Here is an 18,755-nt window from a genome sequence, read left to right on the forward strand (position 1 = left end):
CGTTCTAAACCCTCGGTAAGATTGGCTGACGGCATGAGACGATTCTTCCCATGATAAATCTAGTGAACAAGTCAAGGGAAAAAAATCTCTTATTTTCTTTGACCCTAGAACCTCTGAAAATTTTCGATCAGACCATTTTGATGGTAAACTTGAAACTGATGATGTTGAACCTGGAAATTCTATTCAGACAGAACTCATTGCTGGTGACATGCAGTAATACCCTTAGTTGGCTCTCTTCCGGTGAAGGTTCAAGACTCGACTGAGTTGATTTCCACACGAAGTTTGCTTACTCCAATGTTCTTTTGGGCACGCTCATGCTGTTTTGGATTCTCGCAACGGAGGTATCACTCTTACCACAAAGAGGGAAGATTATTACTTTGGAAGTGAAGTTCAAGGATGATGTCCCTTCTTGTTAAACTGAGATCCTGTTATTCTTTTGTACTTTTAGCCTAGAATGCCAAATTTCTAAGGGTGGGCAGACAGGCTGAAACTAGCCTTTACCGGCAGTGGCATGCCCTAACATCAAGCAAGAGAAGGTAAGTAATTTCAGGCAAAGAAGCTGGTGCCTCTAGGTCCTTCACCACAAGCAATGAAGAGAGGGCGTATGTGCAAACATGCAACCTGCTTAAGAGCATAAATCCACACATAAAAATTTAAAGGCACTCTACTATGAAAAATGTGAAGAGATGGTCAAAATTTAGCAGCAGCATGACCTTCTACTTAGAGCAAGGAGCAGCTCACAGATCCCAGAAGGCAGAAATCTAGCACCAAAGCAAGGTTCCTACAATAATCTGCCCAACAATAAACACAGATGCCAGAAATGCACACGGAAAGCTGAATTAGAGAGGAACAAATCACAATGGAAAATTGTACTCACCAGCCTCATCAGCATCCCTTGCACGATGATCTTAATAACCAAAAAAAAAGTCCTCAATATGAAAGTCTCTATGGGACACCAAAACACACAAAAAAGTTCGTTTTCTGGCTGACGACTTAAAACACAGTCCACACTTCAAATACAAGTAAGATTGCCCACTAAATACAAGTTAGATTGCCCACTGTTTGCATGTGTACATCGTTCAGAGCCTAGTCTTGATATACACACTGAGAAGTGTCTATGGGACACCAAAACACAAACTTTTTTTCATTTTCTGGTTGACGACTTTGAACACAGCCCACACTTCAAATATGAGTAAGACTGCCCACTATTTGCATTTGTACATGGCTCATAGACTAGCCTTGACATACACGCTGAGGAATCCATTCCACAAAAACCCTTCCTTTCCATTTTTGAGCACAAAAACAATGAGAAAGATATCATGAACTACTGATCAGATGTGCAATGTTAAAACAGCTGACACATGCCCATGTGTACAACTCGCCCCCTTAAGAGTGTGTATTAGCGTGCAAACGACTTCAAACCCAAATAAACAGGCATTCATGACCCAAGCACCTTGGATTTTTTAACTCTTCCCTCAGCTAGATACGATCAAATGTACTCATTCAGTTTCGTCAATCGACTAGGTTCACTTCAGGACTTGATTTTAAACTGCTGCATCAAAAAGGAAAGGAGGTGTTGGACTTAGGTGCTACCTTCACAGTGAATGAAGCTAAACACAGGATTTCAATCCCTTACATGTGAAGAAACATCTCAAACCTTTTGAGCTTGCAAACAAAGAACGTGCAGGATATGTTTCCATGCCACATGAAATTTAACAAGTGAAGGTATGATGTAAAGTATAATAATCATAACTTCACATGCCCTGTAGCCCCTCCAATTTAGCAACACGAAGTGTACTAATCAAGAGACACAAACGGTGACACAAAACGCATGTAATGACAAACTGTAAAACACTTCAGTGCAAAACAACATACTTACTTTAACCACTTCTCAATTGCAGAACGTTCATATGAATGGCCATCAGCTGTGATTACAGGGTCCTCCATAATTTCTTGTGTGATGCAATCAACAAACTCTGCCGGCAATTTCTGACTGCCATCTGCATCATCCCATACTCGTACATCTAAAGCAGACATCAGACTGCTCTGTTCAGTACCTGGCACTCCCTCCAGCACCTCTTCTTTCACCTTCAGGCTACCTGTCTTTTGGGGTGACAGCAAATCCACATCAGATGTAAACAAGTCTGTCTCAAAAAGTGCCTCCACTGTACTGAATGGAGGCAGCTGCAGTGCCCCTTCATGAGGATTCTCCCAAGGTAAAACATTATCTTTGTTTGTCTGTGAACTTAAATCAGCAACCTCTAATGAGCTTAACAATGACAAGGGCATTGATGCATCCTTTGTTGCTGCTATATCAGAAACATGTGACACATCAAAAGGTGGTGTTTCAACTGTAGATCCTGGAGCATAAGCAGGTTGGCCACTGTATGAAGTATCAGAAAGCAGAGAGCACAGGGGGGCTACAGTTGGCTGCGTAAAAGAGCTCCCCAAGCCCGCAACTGCTGGTTGTGACAAGGATACTTTTGTATCTAAGACCATCTGAACCGAAGGAGATCCAAAAGGGGGTATGTAGGAGTCAGTCACCGGAGAAAAATTCTGAGCTTCAAAAAATGTATGCTCAGGTAAGAAAACATGCTTTGTCTCATTCTGCAACATCTGTTCAGCAGAAAAATTTACACTTGCGCATAAATCCATAGGTGGAAACAAAGAAGGTGTAGAAAACAGCTGTTGCAATGGATCTGCATGAACCGACGGGGGTGCTATAGGTGGCTGGATTGCTGTACCTCGGACCTGAAAAGCACAAAAACTCTCTCTCTCTCTCTCTCTCTCTCTCTCTCTCTCTCTCTCTCTCTCTCTCTCTCTCTCTCTCTCTCTCTCTATCTAAAAAGGTGGAAAAGCTCCTCAGAACGCCCAAATGGTGCTGATTATAAAGGCAAGGACAATACTATTTGCAAAGCATGCCCGAAGGTGACATCTCAAAAACTATACACAACTAGCCACATGGGCATAACTGAAAATTGAAAAAGGCCCGGGGGAAGACCTCCCCTAAAGAAAGTAAAAAGTGCCCTGGCAAGCTACTAAGCAGAGAGAGGATGACAACAGCCTCTGAAAGATGAGCGCTTCTGTCACAAGGCGGGCACCACGTGCCAATAGAAAAGAACAGACTGAACAGACCTTTAGCACTTCAATAACAACTGAACTGAAAGAGAGAGAGAGACGACACGTGACACGGAGTGGCGTAATTCCACCCCAGAGAGTATTGGCCCCAAACCTTGGCGCCCCTTTCGGTATTTCTTTATATTGCATCAACACAGTACAAGCCGGTACTTCAGACTCTGCACCTTCTCTAGGAAGCATGCCAAAGAATGAGCCCTAGACTCATATTTAAAGGCCCTTGGCCTAAAAAGCAGTTTACATAAAAAGGTTTCAAACTCAAAAGCTTGTGGTCCAAAAAGAAGTTTACATGAAAAGCTTTCAAACTTAAAACCTTCTGGTCCAAAAAGCAGTTTACATGAAAAGCTTTCAAACTTAAAAGCTTCTGGTCCAAAAAGCAATGCCAAAAGCTGCCAGCGTAAATCACGGAAATCCGTACAGCTTGCCATGTCATCATGCCAGAGAATTCCACCCCAGAGAGTATTGGCCCCAAACCTTGGCGCCCCTTTCGGTATTTCTTTATATTGCATCAACACAGTACAAGCCGGTACTTCAGACTCTGCACCTTCTCCAGGAAGCATGCCAGAGAATGAGCCCTAGCCTCATATTTAAAGGCCCTTGGCCTAAAAAGCAGTTTACATGAAAAGGTTTCAAACTCAAAAGCTTGTGGTCCAAAAAGCAGTTTACATGAAAAGCTTTCAAACTTAAAACCTTCTCGTCCAAAAAACAGTTTACATGAAAAGCTTTCAAACTTAAAAGCTTCTGGTCCAAAAAGCAATGCCAAAAGCTGCCAACGTAAATCACGGAAATCCGTACAGCCTGCCATGTCATCATGCCAAGGCAATTTTCGAAAATCAGCCATGTTGTTGCAGTTTTAGGGTTAGGGTTTCCAAAATTAGGGTTTACAGGTTTTAGGGTTAGGGTTTTCATAATTAGGGTTTCAACAGTTAAGGCTAGGGTTTCAGCAGTTAGGGTTTTTGGCAAAAATTAGGGTTAGGGTTTTCTGCTCTCGGGCAACCACGTCATCACTTTGTGACACTTCTTCTGTTACTTGTTTTTCTTAGGGTTTTAGGCTCCTCGGCCATATCTGTAAGTTGGCTCCATTCTTTAGGTTTTGACACGTCAACAGTTTGTTACATCTCCCCTTCTTGAAAGAGAGTAATTGTCTGCGATTACAGCAGATCTGCAAAACAACTCAAGTTAGTTCAAAAATTTCCGAGGGTCATTCCGAGGGACAATCAATTTGCTCTTTTTATTAAGGAGTTAGCTTCTCCTTTCTGCTCTTTTGATCAAGGAGTTAGCTTCTCCTTTCTGCTCTTTTGATCAAGGAGTTAGCTTCTCCTTTCGTCCAGATCAGAACTCTTGATATTCCGGCGTAGTAAAATTAGCCATCACACCCAGACCGTACTGATCTTCCAAGGGTGTCTTGATGCACTAAAATTACATACCCAGGTAATCTCATCCAATTAGGAATATTCAGTAATTGGCACATCACAATGCAACACAAATGCTTACATATGCATGTTACAAGACACAACAAACAACGCCGCTGAGCACTCCCCCGAGACAAACGGTCTGCGGTATGAAGCTACTCAACGACTACCTCATCACTCCCCCCGCAAATAACCTAAAAAGGTCCGGGCCATGAGTTCAAAGGACTGTACAACCAAACGCTCCCCAGACCACAATCTACGTTGCTTGGAGGTTCAAGCATACAACCAAACGCTCCCCAGACATCGGCCTGCGTCGTTCGCAGGTTTTCTAGCATACAACGAAATGCTCCCCAGGCATCGGCGTGCGTCGTTCCGAGGTTCAAACAATACCAAAACAGTATTTCTCACTTCTCCACCCGGGAGTAAAAATCACCAATCAATGAAACCAGTATTGAAACCAACATTTCAAATCGGCACCAAAACAGGATCAAAACAAATACCATCCATTTCAAACAGATTCCAAACAGGATCACCAAACAAGATCAAACAAAACTCAAACTAAAAAAAGCAATCTCGACAAAAAGTCGACTGACTTTCCATCTTGAAACCCGCACCAAAAATTAGGGTGAGGTTCCTTCCATGAGGTCGTAGCTGAGCACAGCATGGTCCATCAGCTCTTGGACAAACAGTGTTTCTTTAGCGGCAATGGTAGTCCCAAGAGATAGCAATCACACCGAACCTCCAAGGTCATCTGATCGTGAAGAGACATCTACTGGGAGATGTCGAGAAACTTCAAGTTATAATCTGCTAGGGTTTCCATGGCAAGCATTTCAGGATACCCCACTCTGTGCCAAAAGTTGCACTCCGAAGGAAGATGTCAGAAACCATATAACTTCGGACAAAAATTTTCTTGAAAGCTTGCCAAGTACTTGGAGTATGCTGCTTGGTAGCTGTAGACATCAACATCTGCATGGCACTGCTTCTGAGGAAAAAAACAGTGACTTGAAACAAATCAGGATCCTTCTCTTGCAAGTGATCTTAATTGGCTTATGCACACTGCAGTGAAGACGGGAGCGCGCCCGATGCGCGATGAAGTAAGGGTGGGAGTGGCTAATAAGTCCACGTTGGAGGGCGAAGATACCTCAAATAAAATTCCAAAAGCTCTGTATACTGGTATGCTTTCAGAAAAGCACACGCTTGATGCTCTGATACCACTGTCACAAGAAGGGCACCACGTCCCTTGGAAAAGAACACACTGAACAGACCTTTAGCACTTCAATAACAACTGAACTAAAAGAGAGAGAGAGAGACGACACGTGACACGGAGTGGCGTAATTCCACCCCAGAGAGTATTCGCCCCAAACCTTGGCGCCCCTTTTGGTATTTCTTTATATTGCATCAACACAGTCTGCACCTTCTCCAGGAAGCATGCCAGAGAATGAGCCCTAGCCTCATTTTTAAAGGCCCTTGGCCTAAAAAGCAGTTTACATGAAAAGCTTTCAAACTCAAAAGCTTCTGGTCCAAAAAGCAATTTACATGAAAAGCTTTCAAACTTAAAAGCTTCTGGTCCAAAAAGCAGTTTACATGAAAAGCTTTCAAACTTAAAACCTTCTGGTCCAAAAAGCAGTTTACATGAAAAGCTTCTAGTCCAAAAAGCAATGCCAAAAGCTGCCAGCGTAAATCACGGAAATCCGTACAACTTGCCACGTCATCATGCCAACGCAATTTTCGAAAATCAGCCATGCTGTTGCAGTTTTAGGGTTAGGGTTTCCAAAATTAGGGTTTACAGGTTTTAGGGTTAGGGTTTTCAGAATTAGGGTTTCAGCAATTAGGGTTTCTGCAGTTAGGGTTTTTGGAATTAGGGTTTCAGCAGTTAGGGTTTCTGGCAGAAATTAGGGTTAGGGTTTTCTGCTCTCGGGCAACCACGTCATCACTTTGTGACACTTCTTCTGTTACTTGCTCTTCTTAGGGTTTTAGGGCCCCATAGTTACCAGGAACGGGAACGCAGAACAGGAACGCGGAACAAAATGCAATTCCCTGTTACGGGTACTCACGTTTGAAACACGGAACGGGGATTCGGAACGTGAACTTGGAATGGGAACAAGGAACGGAGACTTGAAAACGGCCATTCCCTGTTACTATGTTTTAGGCTCCTCGGCCACATCTGTAAGTTGGCTCCATTCTTTAGGCTTTGACACGTCAGCAGTTTGTTACAGCTTCCACCAAAAGCTCGCTCTACAACTCCATACCAAATACCACCAAAAAGCCACTAGTGGTGATGTGGGGTAAGGAGCAGCTGCCATGGCAATGGCTCAATGTTTGGTAAAGCCTGCCAACTGGTACCATCTGAAACCAAGCGCCATGGGAAAACAAAAGGGAGCAAGCAATTGATGATGAAGATGATAGATAAGAAGCAAACGACATCACCAAGGAATCCACCAATAGAGACCAATATGGATGGCCCACAAAGCGCCGCACCTGGAGCTGTCAAGGAGATGTCAACCAAGGTAGAAGACAGTTCGCTTACTGAATGTGGCTCCTGTAATCTAGAACTAGGGAGGGAAACTCCAAGAAGACACTAACGGAAACTCTAAGCTCCACCATGGTCCATATGAAACCGGCTCGTAGGGCGGTAGACTTTGGCTTTCACCCAGAATTCTTTACTTTACTTTAGACACACACAGAGAGAACTTTGGAAAAGTAACCAGCAACGGGAATTAGCACTTAAAGCACACACACGGCTCGGAAGCTAGAATGCTCTGAGTAGACGCCGACAACCTGTAGGCCCCAAAATTGGCGCCCCTTTCGGTATTTCTTTATTCTTTATGAGGGTAAATTACAAGAAGAGTTCCGGGAATTCTTTACTTGTATCCACCTAGATACCACCTGTTCTGGCGAAATTTCGGCAACATAACAGCCCCAAAACTTGCCCGAAAGCAATTCCCCTGCTGGAACTCACTTCCACTGACATAAACCCTTTGATTTCTGCCCAAAAACAGTAAATTCAGCACGCTGTATTTACTGGTTTTTACCCTGTTTTCAGCCCTAAACAGTCCGTGAATTGTCCTCTAACAGTGGGGCATTGTTCCACATGGTTCTGGCATCCGTATGGCTGAAAAAAAGTCCAAATTCAGCGCATTACCAGCACTGAAAACGCACCTGTACAGTGAGGTTATCACCCTCACCGGTGGCTGCTTTTGGAGCAACAGTTAGCTACTCCTGTTCTTGCTCAGAGAGGCTCTTGCCTCAGCAAAAACGCATATGACCACACAAATGTACATGAGTCAAATGAAGGGCCCTCTTGAGGGGCATCACATTACTGCACATAGGGGAGAGAGAGAGCAGTGTAGAGTGTGTAGGACATGACTTCTTGCACTACACTGCAAGTGTTCTGGCACCTTTGTGAGTCTGTTCGTAGACGGTGCATGTCCAGACACTTAGAGTAGATGCATATCCTCTGGTTGCACACAGCGTGATCATTAGCATTACCATCAGATGTAACAGACTTGGACACTCCAAGTTGAGAGTCTACCGCGACACCACAAATAATCACTTCAAAACAGTTCACAGTTCACAATTGATTCGACACTGGCCCACGGGCGGAGTTCCATGCCTAGAGATATTGGCCCCAAAGACTGGCACCCCTTTCGGTATTTCTTTTTATATTAATCTGCAACTCAAAGTATAAGCGAGTAGCCGGGACTCACTCTCAGACTTTGCGTCCAGATGCTATGAGAAGTGAGAGCCCAAACTACTTAACAAGGGATGCTAAAAGTAGAGCCCAAAAGCTGAAAATCAAAAGCCTTGTAAAAATAAAGCATCCAGTCTCTCTCTCTCTGTCTCTTGCGTAAAATAAAGCAATGAACTTGCGTAGCCAAAATAGCCCACGCAAAACGCAAAAAGCCATGCTTTCCGTACGCTCAACCAATCCGTACAGCTTCCGTCATCGCGGGGACTGCCGTACAGCACGCCACATTATCATTTTGCATAAGATGCAACCACAGGCACATTTTCTCATGCTAGGGCTGTCAATGCCAAAAGGTGTATGTACGGGGCAACCACTGTCCTTGCCAGAGGGGGTGTGTGTGTACTAGGCAGCCACGTCACTGATTTGTGACATACCCCCCTCTTGAAAGCATTGTAATCGCCCTCGATCACGCCTGCAAAACAAACAGAAGCCATAAACTGTCTTAGTAGACGCCGACTGTTAGTACCGACGCACTAGGTAGTAGGAACACACATCTAGCACATGTACCAATCTACAGTCACATCACACGATATCACAGGACATCACATGACAATCACATTCAACATTCATTCAGATCTTAGACCATGATTTATCAGCAATGCAATTAGCAATCGCATCTAGATCCACTCAAGACCTCATAGATGCCTTATTGACTAATCCCTATTGCAACCATGTCTATCGAGATCATTGAGACCAAAATGCTGCAGTCAATTCGTCTATCACTTCTTGCACTTCAACAAGTCAAGAACAAATCAATTTCATATTATCCGGAATTCCATTTCATAAAGTCATACAGCAGAATACTGTCAGCTCTCAGTATCCATGAAGCTCAAAGAGACATCAGTAACTCTAATATTCAAAAATCGAGGCATCTGTTGACAAAGGAGCGGAGTAACTCCCCTCTTGTGCAACCCACTGCACCAAATCTCCGACCAAGCTAAATTCGGGGTTCCATTTGGAGTAGACTATGCTAAACCAAAAGCTTCAAGGTAAAGTTTTACAATCTGAGGAGTATCTGCTAGGTCCTCCTCCTCCATCCACTTCGCATCCAATGCACGATAGTTCTTGAATTTAACCAAGAACCGCCTTCTCACTTTACCCTTATTCTTTCTGTCCTTATGTGCCAAAATCTGTTCAAGAACAAGGATCTCCTCGTTTTCTTTCACTTCGGGTTACTCATCAAGCTCCCCATCTTCGACCACATCACCTTTAAATGGTTTCAAGAGACTCACATGAAATGCATTGTGAATCCTCCAAGTGTCAGGCAGTTTCAGTCGGAAGGAGACATCATTGATCTTTTCAGAGATCTAGAAAGGTCCGTAATATCTCATACTAAGGTTTGGAAAAAGCCTCTCCTTTCCCTTCTTCTTTCTCAAGCGTGCCTTCTCAAAACGTAAGAGCACCCAATCATCCTCCTTCAATTTGAAATCGCGACGATGGCGATCTGCTGCCTTTTTCCGTCTTTCTTAAGATTTCTGCAAAGCCTTGCGGACCTTGGCAAAAGCCATGTCCAAGTCGCGCGTGTACTCATCGGCTTCAAAAATCTTATCTTCTGTGCTTAGGAAGGGTGAAACCTTCACAGCACCTTCAATAATCTCAAATGGTGCCTTCCCCGTCGACGAGTGTATAGCGTTGTTGTAGGCAAATTCCACCAAAGGTAGATACTTTTCCCATTGAGTCTTCTCATTTGATATGTAAGACTTCAATAAATCTAAAACCACTGAATTGGCAATCTCTGATTGCCCGTCAGTCTGCGAGTGGAAAGATGACGAGAACTGCAACCGCGTACCAATGTTCTCCCAAATTGCCTTCCAAAACAAACTCGTGAATCTAGGGTCCCTGTCGGAGACAATCGTCTCAGGCATGCCATGTAATCTGAAGATCTGGGCCACAAATAGTCTCGCTAAGTGATCCAGCTTGACTGTTTTCTTCACTGGAATAAAATGAGTCTGCTTGCTAAATCTATCAATAACAGTCCAGATACCATCGTGACCACTCTGTGTTCTCGGGAGATCAAAAATGAAATCCATTGCAAATTTGTAATACTTTCCCAAGGGTGGGTGGGTATGGGCAAAGGCTGTAACAATCCCTGTGCTTTATGCCTATCAAACTTGACCTTCTGGCATACCAAACGCACAAACTCGTCCACATCCTTCTTGAGTCTCGGCAAAAAGAAGTATCTCTCTACCCCTTTCAAGGTGGTAGCAATGCCGCGGTGACCCGTAAAAGGCGGACAGTGGCATTCAGTCATAACCTTTTCCCTCAATGGCTGTGTAACGCACAACATGGTTTTCCTCATCAAGTAGCCATCCCGAATGAAATATTCCGCTACTGTTTCCCCATCCCGTATCCGTGTGAAAATGTCTGCAAAATCTGTATCCGTGGCATACTGATCGACCATATCCTCGAAGCTCCTATGGTGTATTGCGGAAATAGCCAGAACCAACACCTTCCAAGACAAAGCATCTGCCACCAAATTCTTCTGTCCTTGAACATGGACAATCTGGAAATGAAACTGTGACAAGATGTTCGCCCACCGCATCTGCTTTTCCGATAGCTACTTCTGTGACAAGAAGTAGCGTAAACTTTGATGGTTTGTGAAGATAGTAAAGTCCGCTCCGAGTAGGTAGTGCCGCCACTGAGTAAGAGCATGGATAACCGCCAAAAGCTCTTTCTCATAAATCTGTGCTCTCAATTCCGGCCTTGAGAACAATCGGCTCTCGTAGGCAATGACATGGCCTTCTTGCATTAAGACTGCACCCAGACTATGACCACAAGCATCACAATATACTTCAAATGACTTCTACAAGTCCGACAAAGTCAAAATTGGTCCCATAGTCAATTTCTCTTTCAATGTCTGAAAGGCACTCACCTCTGTGGGTCCCCACGAGAAAGGCACTCCTTTCTGTATCAAGATATACAAAGGGGAAGCAACCTCTACAAACTTTCTAATGAACCGCCTGTAGTATGAACACAATCCCAAGAAGCTTCTAACTTCATGGACATTCTTCAAATCAGGCCAATCACGGATAGTCTCTATCTTGGCCGGATCCATCTGCACTCCTGCAGCTGACACAATGTGTCTTAAAAAGTGTATCTCTGGTAGGAAAAATTCACTTTTCTTCGCATTAATCACTAACTTGTGATCTCGTAATGCCTGAAAGACTTGAAGCAGATGGTCTCTATGTTCTGCCTCGTCCTTGGAGAAAACAATGATGTCGTCAAAGAAAGGGCCAACAAATAGTCTATACTCTCAAAAAATCATGTCCATCATCCGGTTAAATGTCGCAGGAGCATTGGTTAGGCCAAAAGGCATCACCAAAAACTCAAATAACCAAAAAGTCGTCCGAAAGGCTGTCTTGTAAACGTCTCCTGGTGCGATTTGGATCTGATGATATCCACTTTTCAAGTCGATCCTGCTAAAGCACGAAGATCCCTGAAGTCGGTCATGTCATCGATTCTAGGAATTGGAAATCTGTTCTTGATGGTGATTTTGTTGAGAGCTCTATAATCGATGCACATTCTCCAAGATCCATCTTTCTTCAAAACCAACAACACTAGAGAGCAGTACGGTGAAGTACTAGGCTAGACAAGCCCTTTTCCAAGAGGTCTTTCACTTGTTTCATAATCTCTTCGTTCTGGGCTCGGCTCACACGATAAGGGGGCCGATTCGGTGGTGTGCTTCCAGGTATCAGATCAATGGTATGATCTTCAGGACAAGCGGGTGGTAACTCGCCTGGCAAGCCCTCTGAGAAGCAATCGGCATGAGAGTGGAGAAAATCTTGGCATTCTTTATCAAGTTCAGACATATTTGTCATATCCTCATCACTCAACTCTTTCAAAAAGATCAAGTAAACAAACAGACTAGATTGTTAATTTAGAAATGGCCGAAGCTGATACAATAGGAACAGACTCGCCCTTAAGTTTTACATCGAGTACAATGGTTCTGCCCTTCTCTGTGGTCAAAGTCGCTTTCCTCGCCCGATAGTCGACCACAGCTTTGTTCTGGTGGTACCAGGGAATTCCCAAGAGAACATCACAACCTTCCAAAGGCATTATATAAAAGTCCTCATGCCCCAAATATCCCTAACAATGCAACCAAAGTTTGCCAATGACAGGTGTAATGGCTACGTCTCTGCCGGGTGCCGCTAGAACTGCCTCTGCAAGTGGCCCCATCTGATCAGGAATGATCTCGAGCCGCGCCGCCAATTCCGGTGAAATGAAGTTTGCCTTAGCTCCTCCATCAAAGAAGATCGGGGCTCCTTGGTCTTTCACTTTGCCCCAAGCTTGGCAAAGGCAAAGTTCTGTACTCTCATCCATCGTGCTCGGATCAGTACCCACGCAATCTGGAACCAATCTTGTTTTCATCTTGCCTTTTCTTCCACGGTTCTCAACTGCTCTCGAACTCTCAAGCCTTTCGTCGTCCTTGTCGTTCTGTTCTTTCTGTGCCTTTTTAGGGCACTTCGTGGAGATATACCCAGTTTTCCCGCATCCAAAGCACTTCCCCTCCTTTATGTAGCGAGCCCTCTCTTGAGGACTAAGTTTGGATCGTGCATCCTTTTCTTTCTTTTCTGGATTGCTCTTCCTCTTTCTACTTTCATTTGTCGAAGTCTGTTCACCCCTTTGCGTCATGATCTCATATGTGGGGTAATTCAAACTGCCCGAGTGAGTGGCAAAACCCCGTTTCGCATGACTCATCAACTCCTGAATGGAAGCTGACTTTTGTTCCAAGCAATGATCTCGGATCTCTGTAGGAAGACCCAAGGTAAACTGCTCAATCTGTTCCTTGAACGAGATCTTCTTAAATGAAGAGGCGGGTAGAAAAGAGCTCCAAAATCTCTCGCAATAAGCGTCCACTGTATCCTTCTTGGTCATCCGAAGATGGTTCCAAGCAGTTCGTATGTCGCGTCCATACTCTCGAGTCGGCCATGAAGAAATAAAAAGCCTTTTGAATTTCAGCCATTTAACTGGCGCTGTCTTGTTTAATAGAAGCGTGGACCACCAAGTTCAAGCATTCCCTTTAAAGTAAGAGGCAACCCTCCGAATCTTAGAGTGCTATGAGTAACGCCCTCCTGAGAAAGCTATGTCAAACTGCTGTATAAAAGACAAAGCCTTCGATTCGAAGCATCTCTATAACCAGAAAACGTGTCAAATTTTATTGATTGTCCACCTTCCCTAAACTCTCGGATTTTCTTGCTTTTATCTTCCAGAAAGTCACATTGGTTGGCTTTATAAACATTCTTCTTCTGTACGTAAAAGCTGTTGTCATCAGAGTCCGAATATCTAAAGACAAGTCCTCTGTAGAATTGTCAATCATGGGGCGAGATTTGGGCTTCTTTGCCTTTTTCTTGCCCTTTCCGAAGCTTTGCTTTTAGCTTCGCTTTTTGTCTTTTTTGTCTTCTTCACTCGAGTCAGATGAGCTAGAAGAACGGTCAGAAGCAGAAGAAGAAGAAGAAGAACTAAGTACTCCTTCAAATCGAACATGCTTCTTCTGCTTTCTTGTTGATTCAAATGTAGACTGACGACCCAAATAACCCAGGAAGTCAGCGCCTTTCTTCTGCTTTTTGTCGTGCTTTTTAGCTTTGTTTTGCGCGTCAAAAAGCTGAGTAGTTCGTGCATCAACCATCTCTTCTAATTCTTGCTCTGTGTACATCCTGGGGGTAGGAGGTTGCTTGAGAGCCGGTTTGAGGGGTGGTTCTGTGGTCTGCCACCACTGTGTGTGCACCTCATCGAAAGAGGTCTGGCTCATATATTTTGCAAATTTTTGGTCCTTCGCAAAATTAAGCATCATCTTTGTTGCATCATCGAAGCTCCCATCTCTTCGATCTCCGCCTGAGTAGGCCGAGGCGAACCGTACTCCTCGCGTGAATCTTCGTTGTGATCTCTTCCCCCATCTCCGGATACAGAGGAAGTCGCCCGATCTCTACTTGAAGCCATAAGTGCCGCGAAAAAGGGATCGGATTTCTCGTAGAAGAGAAATCGGCCGTGATCTGATACCACTGTAACAGACTTGGACACTCCAAGTCGAGAATCTACCGCGACACCACAAATAATCACATCAAAACAATTCACAGTTCACAATTGATTCGACACTGGCCCGGTGGAGTTCCGTGCCTAGAGATATTGGCCCCAAAGACTGGCCCCCCTTTCGGTATTTCTTTTTGTATTAATCTACAACTCAAAGTACAAGCGAGTAGCCGGGCTCACTCTCAAACTCTGCGTCCAGATACTCTGAGAAGTGAGAGCCCAAACTACTTATTTAAAGAGTTTACAAGGGATGCTAAAAGCAAAGCCCAAAAGCTGAAAATCAAAAGCCTTTAAAATTTAAAAGCCTTGTAAAAATAAAGCATCCACTCTCTCTCTCTGTCTCTTGCATAAAATAAAGCAATGAACTTGCGTAGCCAAAACAGCCCACACAAAACGCAAAACGCAAAAAGCCTTGCTTTCCGTACGCTCAACCAATCCGTACAGCTTCCGTGAATCGCGGGGACAGCCGTACAGCATGCCATATCATCATTTTTGCGTAAGATGCAGCCGCAGCCAGATTTTCTCAGGCTAGGGCTGTCCATGCCAAAGGGTGTATGTATGAGGCAGCCACTGTCCTTGCCAGAGGGTGTATGTGTGTACTGGGCAGCCACGTCACTGATTTGTGACATCAGAACCCATCAAGAGCATTTTACAGTGCACAGAACCCACTTTCCCTATTTTAGCCATTTTTCACTTATTATTAATAAGTGACTTTGTTGGGGAACTGGGCAGGGCAAATTGGCTAAGCAGATATATAAAAAAAGCTAGCGCTAGCACTTTCTGGCAGAAGAGGCAACAAAGACCCAGTTGTCTGGCAGTGCACCTTCTCAGCAAGACCCCCGACGAAACAACTTAGCGTTTTCAGCCATTGCAGATCAGTCCCAGCGTTTTGCAGTTGCAGATCAGCCCGGCGTTAGCAGATCCCCTAGCGTTTTTTGCAATAGACAGCATATCAGCCTAGCATTTTTGCATTTGCAGACTACCATCAATGTTTGCAAATTCCCGGCGAAAGAACCATTCATGGCATCAGCGTTTTACATTTTCAGCATTTAGACTCCGTACCGCAGTCCCCAAACCTCAGTAGATCCTCGCCGCACAGTCAGATTAGCTAGAGTTTGCAGATTCAACCCACTATTCGCAGATTTCAGCATCTGCGTTTTCAGCGCGTCGTCGTCACATGGTCGTCATCGCCGTCGTCATCGACATAGAGTCAAAATTCAACAATACCAGATTTGCAAATTTTAGCCTTTAGTGTTTTCAATTTTCAGCCCGTCTCGTCATCGTCATCATCGTCGTTGACATCGTCGGCAAGTCCATTGCATTTAGACCATTGTACGAGGATTGTGCAATCAATAGCATAGACCTCTCGCCATAGAGAGTGGGGCCCTTGGAGGAGGGTTTGACAACATTCCAGTGTCGTATTCTCTTCTCTCTCTATCTCTCAGTCTCAACACCTTCATTCACAGTGTTTATCCACTTTGTTTGTGATCATTTGCACTCTCTCATTAAAGGAACGAAAGGCTCTCCCTTCCGTAAGTAAAAGGAACCCTTGAGCACAGTTCAGAGCACTCATCTTGAGCAAAGTTCAACATTCACTTCCGCTGCACCTTACATTGGTATCAAAGCTTTGGTAGTGTTCTATATCACACAAGGAAAGAACCACAGAAATTTTTTGCTTGTTGCGGTTGCACATAACCCAAGTCCACTTGGACATGTCGATTCCTAATGGTGTTTTTGAAGAGTGACATGTAAACCAAGAAAGAAGGGCTTGTCCGACCTCCCCTTGATCCGCTTTTCACTCATTGAGAGTAGACCGTGCACTTAGCGGCCGGCCAATCGACGTGAGGTGGGAAAAAGCAACCTTGGTGTGAGCGCAAGGCCGCCAAGGGGTGCGCCCGCAGGAAAAAGTAGAGCTCGGGTAAGAGAAGATCCTTCTCTAACACAGATTGCAAGCTAAAGAAAGACTTCAAGAACCTCAGAACCCAAGTTCCTCGTGAACTTAAGAACCCAAGATCTCAAGGTATGGTCATCTCCCGAAGCGGAATGGATACTTTGCATGAAGGTGATAAGCATGAAGGTGGTGAAGAAGAATTTTCCCCACCAGGAGGTTTTTCCGACCCTCCCCCTTCCCATCTACGCCACGATTTGCACCAAATCCGATGGAGGCTTTGCTCAAGTCAATGATGGACATGATGCTACAACAAGAGGCGCAACGCGCTACCTTGGAGCGCAAGCACGACAGACGAAGGTTAGCCTTTGAGCGTGAGCATGAGCAAGCACGCTTGGCGGCCGAAGAAAGACGAGCAAGAGTTGGTCCTACAGGTACTCACCTCGAAATCCGAGCCAGTCAAAGATGTTGGTAGTTCATCAAGTAGCAGAGACTCAAACTCCAAGAACCCCGTCACAGAGAAGATCACGTTCAGTAAGTATGATGGTAAGATGGATGCTAGTGTTATTTTTCTTGGTTGCATCAATTTAATGCTTACTTTGCGACAACTACGAAGACAGGAAATAGCAAGGTTTTGACGGCACTTATGTACCTTGCCAGTGATGCCATTAATTGGTACCACGCATGCAAGAGGCACAGTTGACCGCGCACCTAGAGGAAGCCGACGAAGGCGCGTCCCTTTCCTTCAATTGGGTCGACTTCCAAGACAAGCTCAAGGCGCGGTTTAAGCGACCATAATACCTAGCATGGTTGAAAGACGATTGGCGCAGTCTCAAGCAAAATAGTATGCCAGTTATGTCTTTCTATAATCGTGTTTTGCAGCTCGGCACCCAATTACGCAAATCGGATGATGAGCGCAAGGAGGCCTTCCTTTATGGATTGGACGAGTATATCAAGTATGATGTCGAGGTACTCGATCCAATCGATCTCAACAAGGCGTTAGCGATTGCTCTCGCCCATGAGATGAAGCACAATAAGGCAAAGCCTAAGGAAAACCTCTCAAACTTCTCAGAACCCTCAAAACGGTAAGAACAGTAAGAATGGTAAGAATGGTAACTCTTCTAATCAATCTTCCTCTAGTCTCTCGGAAAAGAACTCACACAAAATTGCTACACCTAAGCTCACTCCAGATGAAAAGGAATCTTAGGAGGATACATCACAACACAAGAACAAAGCATTTATTCTAAGGAAGGTCGATGTTATCATTGTCACATCAAGGGTCATATAAAGAAAAGATGTCCTAAGATTGAATCTAATGAATCTAAAGAACCCGCAGAACCCACATCCTCTGTCAATGCAATAAATGAGCACACTAGTATGTCCCAAGTTTCTCATGATCCTCCCATTCATGAGTCTCTCACTAAGTGTTATGGTCATGTGAAGGGTCAATGTTTTGCCATATTGTTTGATCAAGGCAGTATCCATGATGTGATAAGTGACTCTCTTGTCGAAAGAGCCCGCTTGGAGGTTAGCAAGACATCTCCTTTCGAGGTGTCGGGCTTCGCTCCCGTCATGGACTCTCTCATTACACGAGAGTGCCTTGATGTGTTATTCACGGTTCAACAAGTGTCCTTCTGCAGAAAATTTGAAGTATCTCCTCTTTCAGGATGAGATATGCTTTTAGGCATTCGATGGTTCCGTGAGCATAACCCTCTCATTGATTGGGTAGCCAATACTTGCACTTTCAATTCCAAAAGTGACTCTCCCATTGTCATTCATGGGAAGAAGTTGTTCATTCTTCATCTCTCATTTCTAATATGCAGGCGAAGATTGAAAAGAATCAGGAGAAGGAGACTCTCTCAGTCTTCTTCTCCAAAGCACGGCACACATGATTTGCATGTTAAAGATGTGATTATTCACAACGATGATGATTTGCATTATAAAGCTGTGATTGTTCACAAGGATGATGGTTTAGTTGATGCTTTCTCTAGTGAAGCTAACCTCATTGCAGATACGATCAATCACCAAGAACCAATCTTGGCTCTCAAGCCAAGGTCCAAGGAACCTACTCACGAAGTATTGTGTGTACGCAAGATTAGTCAACACCCCATTGTTCGAGTGTTTCATTCGTGACGGTTTCTTGTATTTTCGTCACCGTCTTTATGTGTTCCCTTTCCACAGGCATGCCATATTGTACGATGAACACGATTCACTCATGAATGAGCACGGATGTATGCGGATTACTCATGAAAAGCTGAAATGTTTGCATTCAAGGAATTCACATTCCATGTCTCTTCCTTTGCATGACACAGTATCCGAAAGAGCACAAGAAGCATTGAGCATCAAGCATCAGCATTTCCATTGTGATTTGCCACAATTGATAGATTTAGATCAAAAAGTCAAGATTCGATCTCACGCTTTGCATGTGTTTGATGAACGATTTGGCACTCCGTCACTTTGTTCATCTGCATTGCATGCACAGTTTTTTCGAAAGAAGTCTTTTTCCAGTCACTTTACATGAAATGGATATGTTTATGTTTTTGTG

The 18,755-nt window shown here is 44.2% G+C and overlaps 1 protein-coding gene across 2 annotated transcripts in view; it reads right to left on the bottom strand.

Moving 5' to 3' along the window:
• Positions 1-18,755, bottom strand: part of LOC147436060 (uncharacterized) — a 52,805-nt gene that overhangs the window by 20,570 nt on the left and 13,480 nt on the right. For both annotated transcript variants that reach the window (XR_015185150.1, XM_086488955.1), the window contains exon 3: positions 1,880-2,751. Coding sequence is in view for 1 of the 2 variants with exons in the window: in XM_086488955.1 (XP_086345081.1) it covers positions 1,880-2,751 (872 nt within the window). In the remaining variant the exon portion in view is untranslated. The remainder of the gene's footprint in view (positions 1-1,879; positions 2,752-18,755) is intronic.

Source organism: Adiantum capillus-veneris, chromosome 18 (assembly GCF_014529385.1).
Source record: "Adiantum capillus-veneris isolate H3 chromosome 18, ASM1452938v2, whole genome shotgun sequence".
NCBI lineage: Eukaryota > Viridiplantae > Streptophyta > Polypodiopsida > Polypodiales > Pteridaceae > Adiantum > Adiantum capillus-veneris.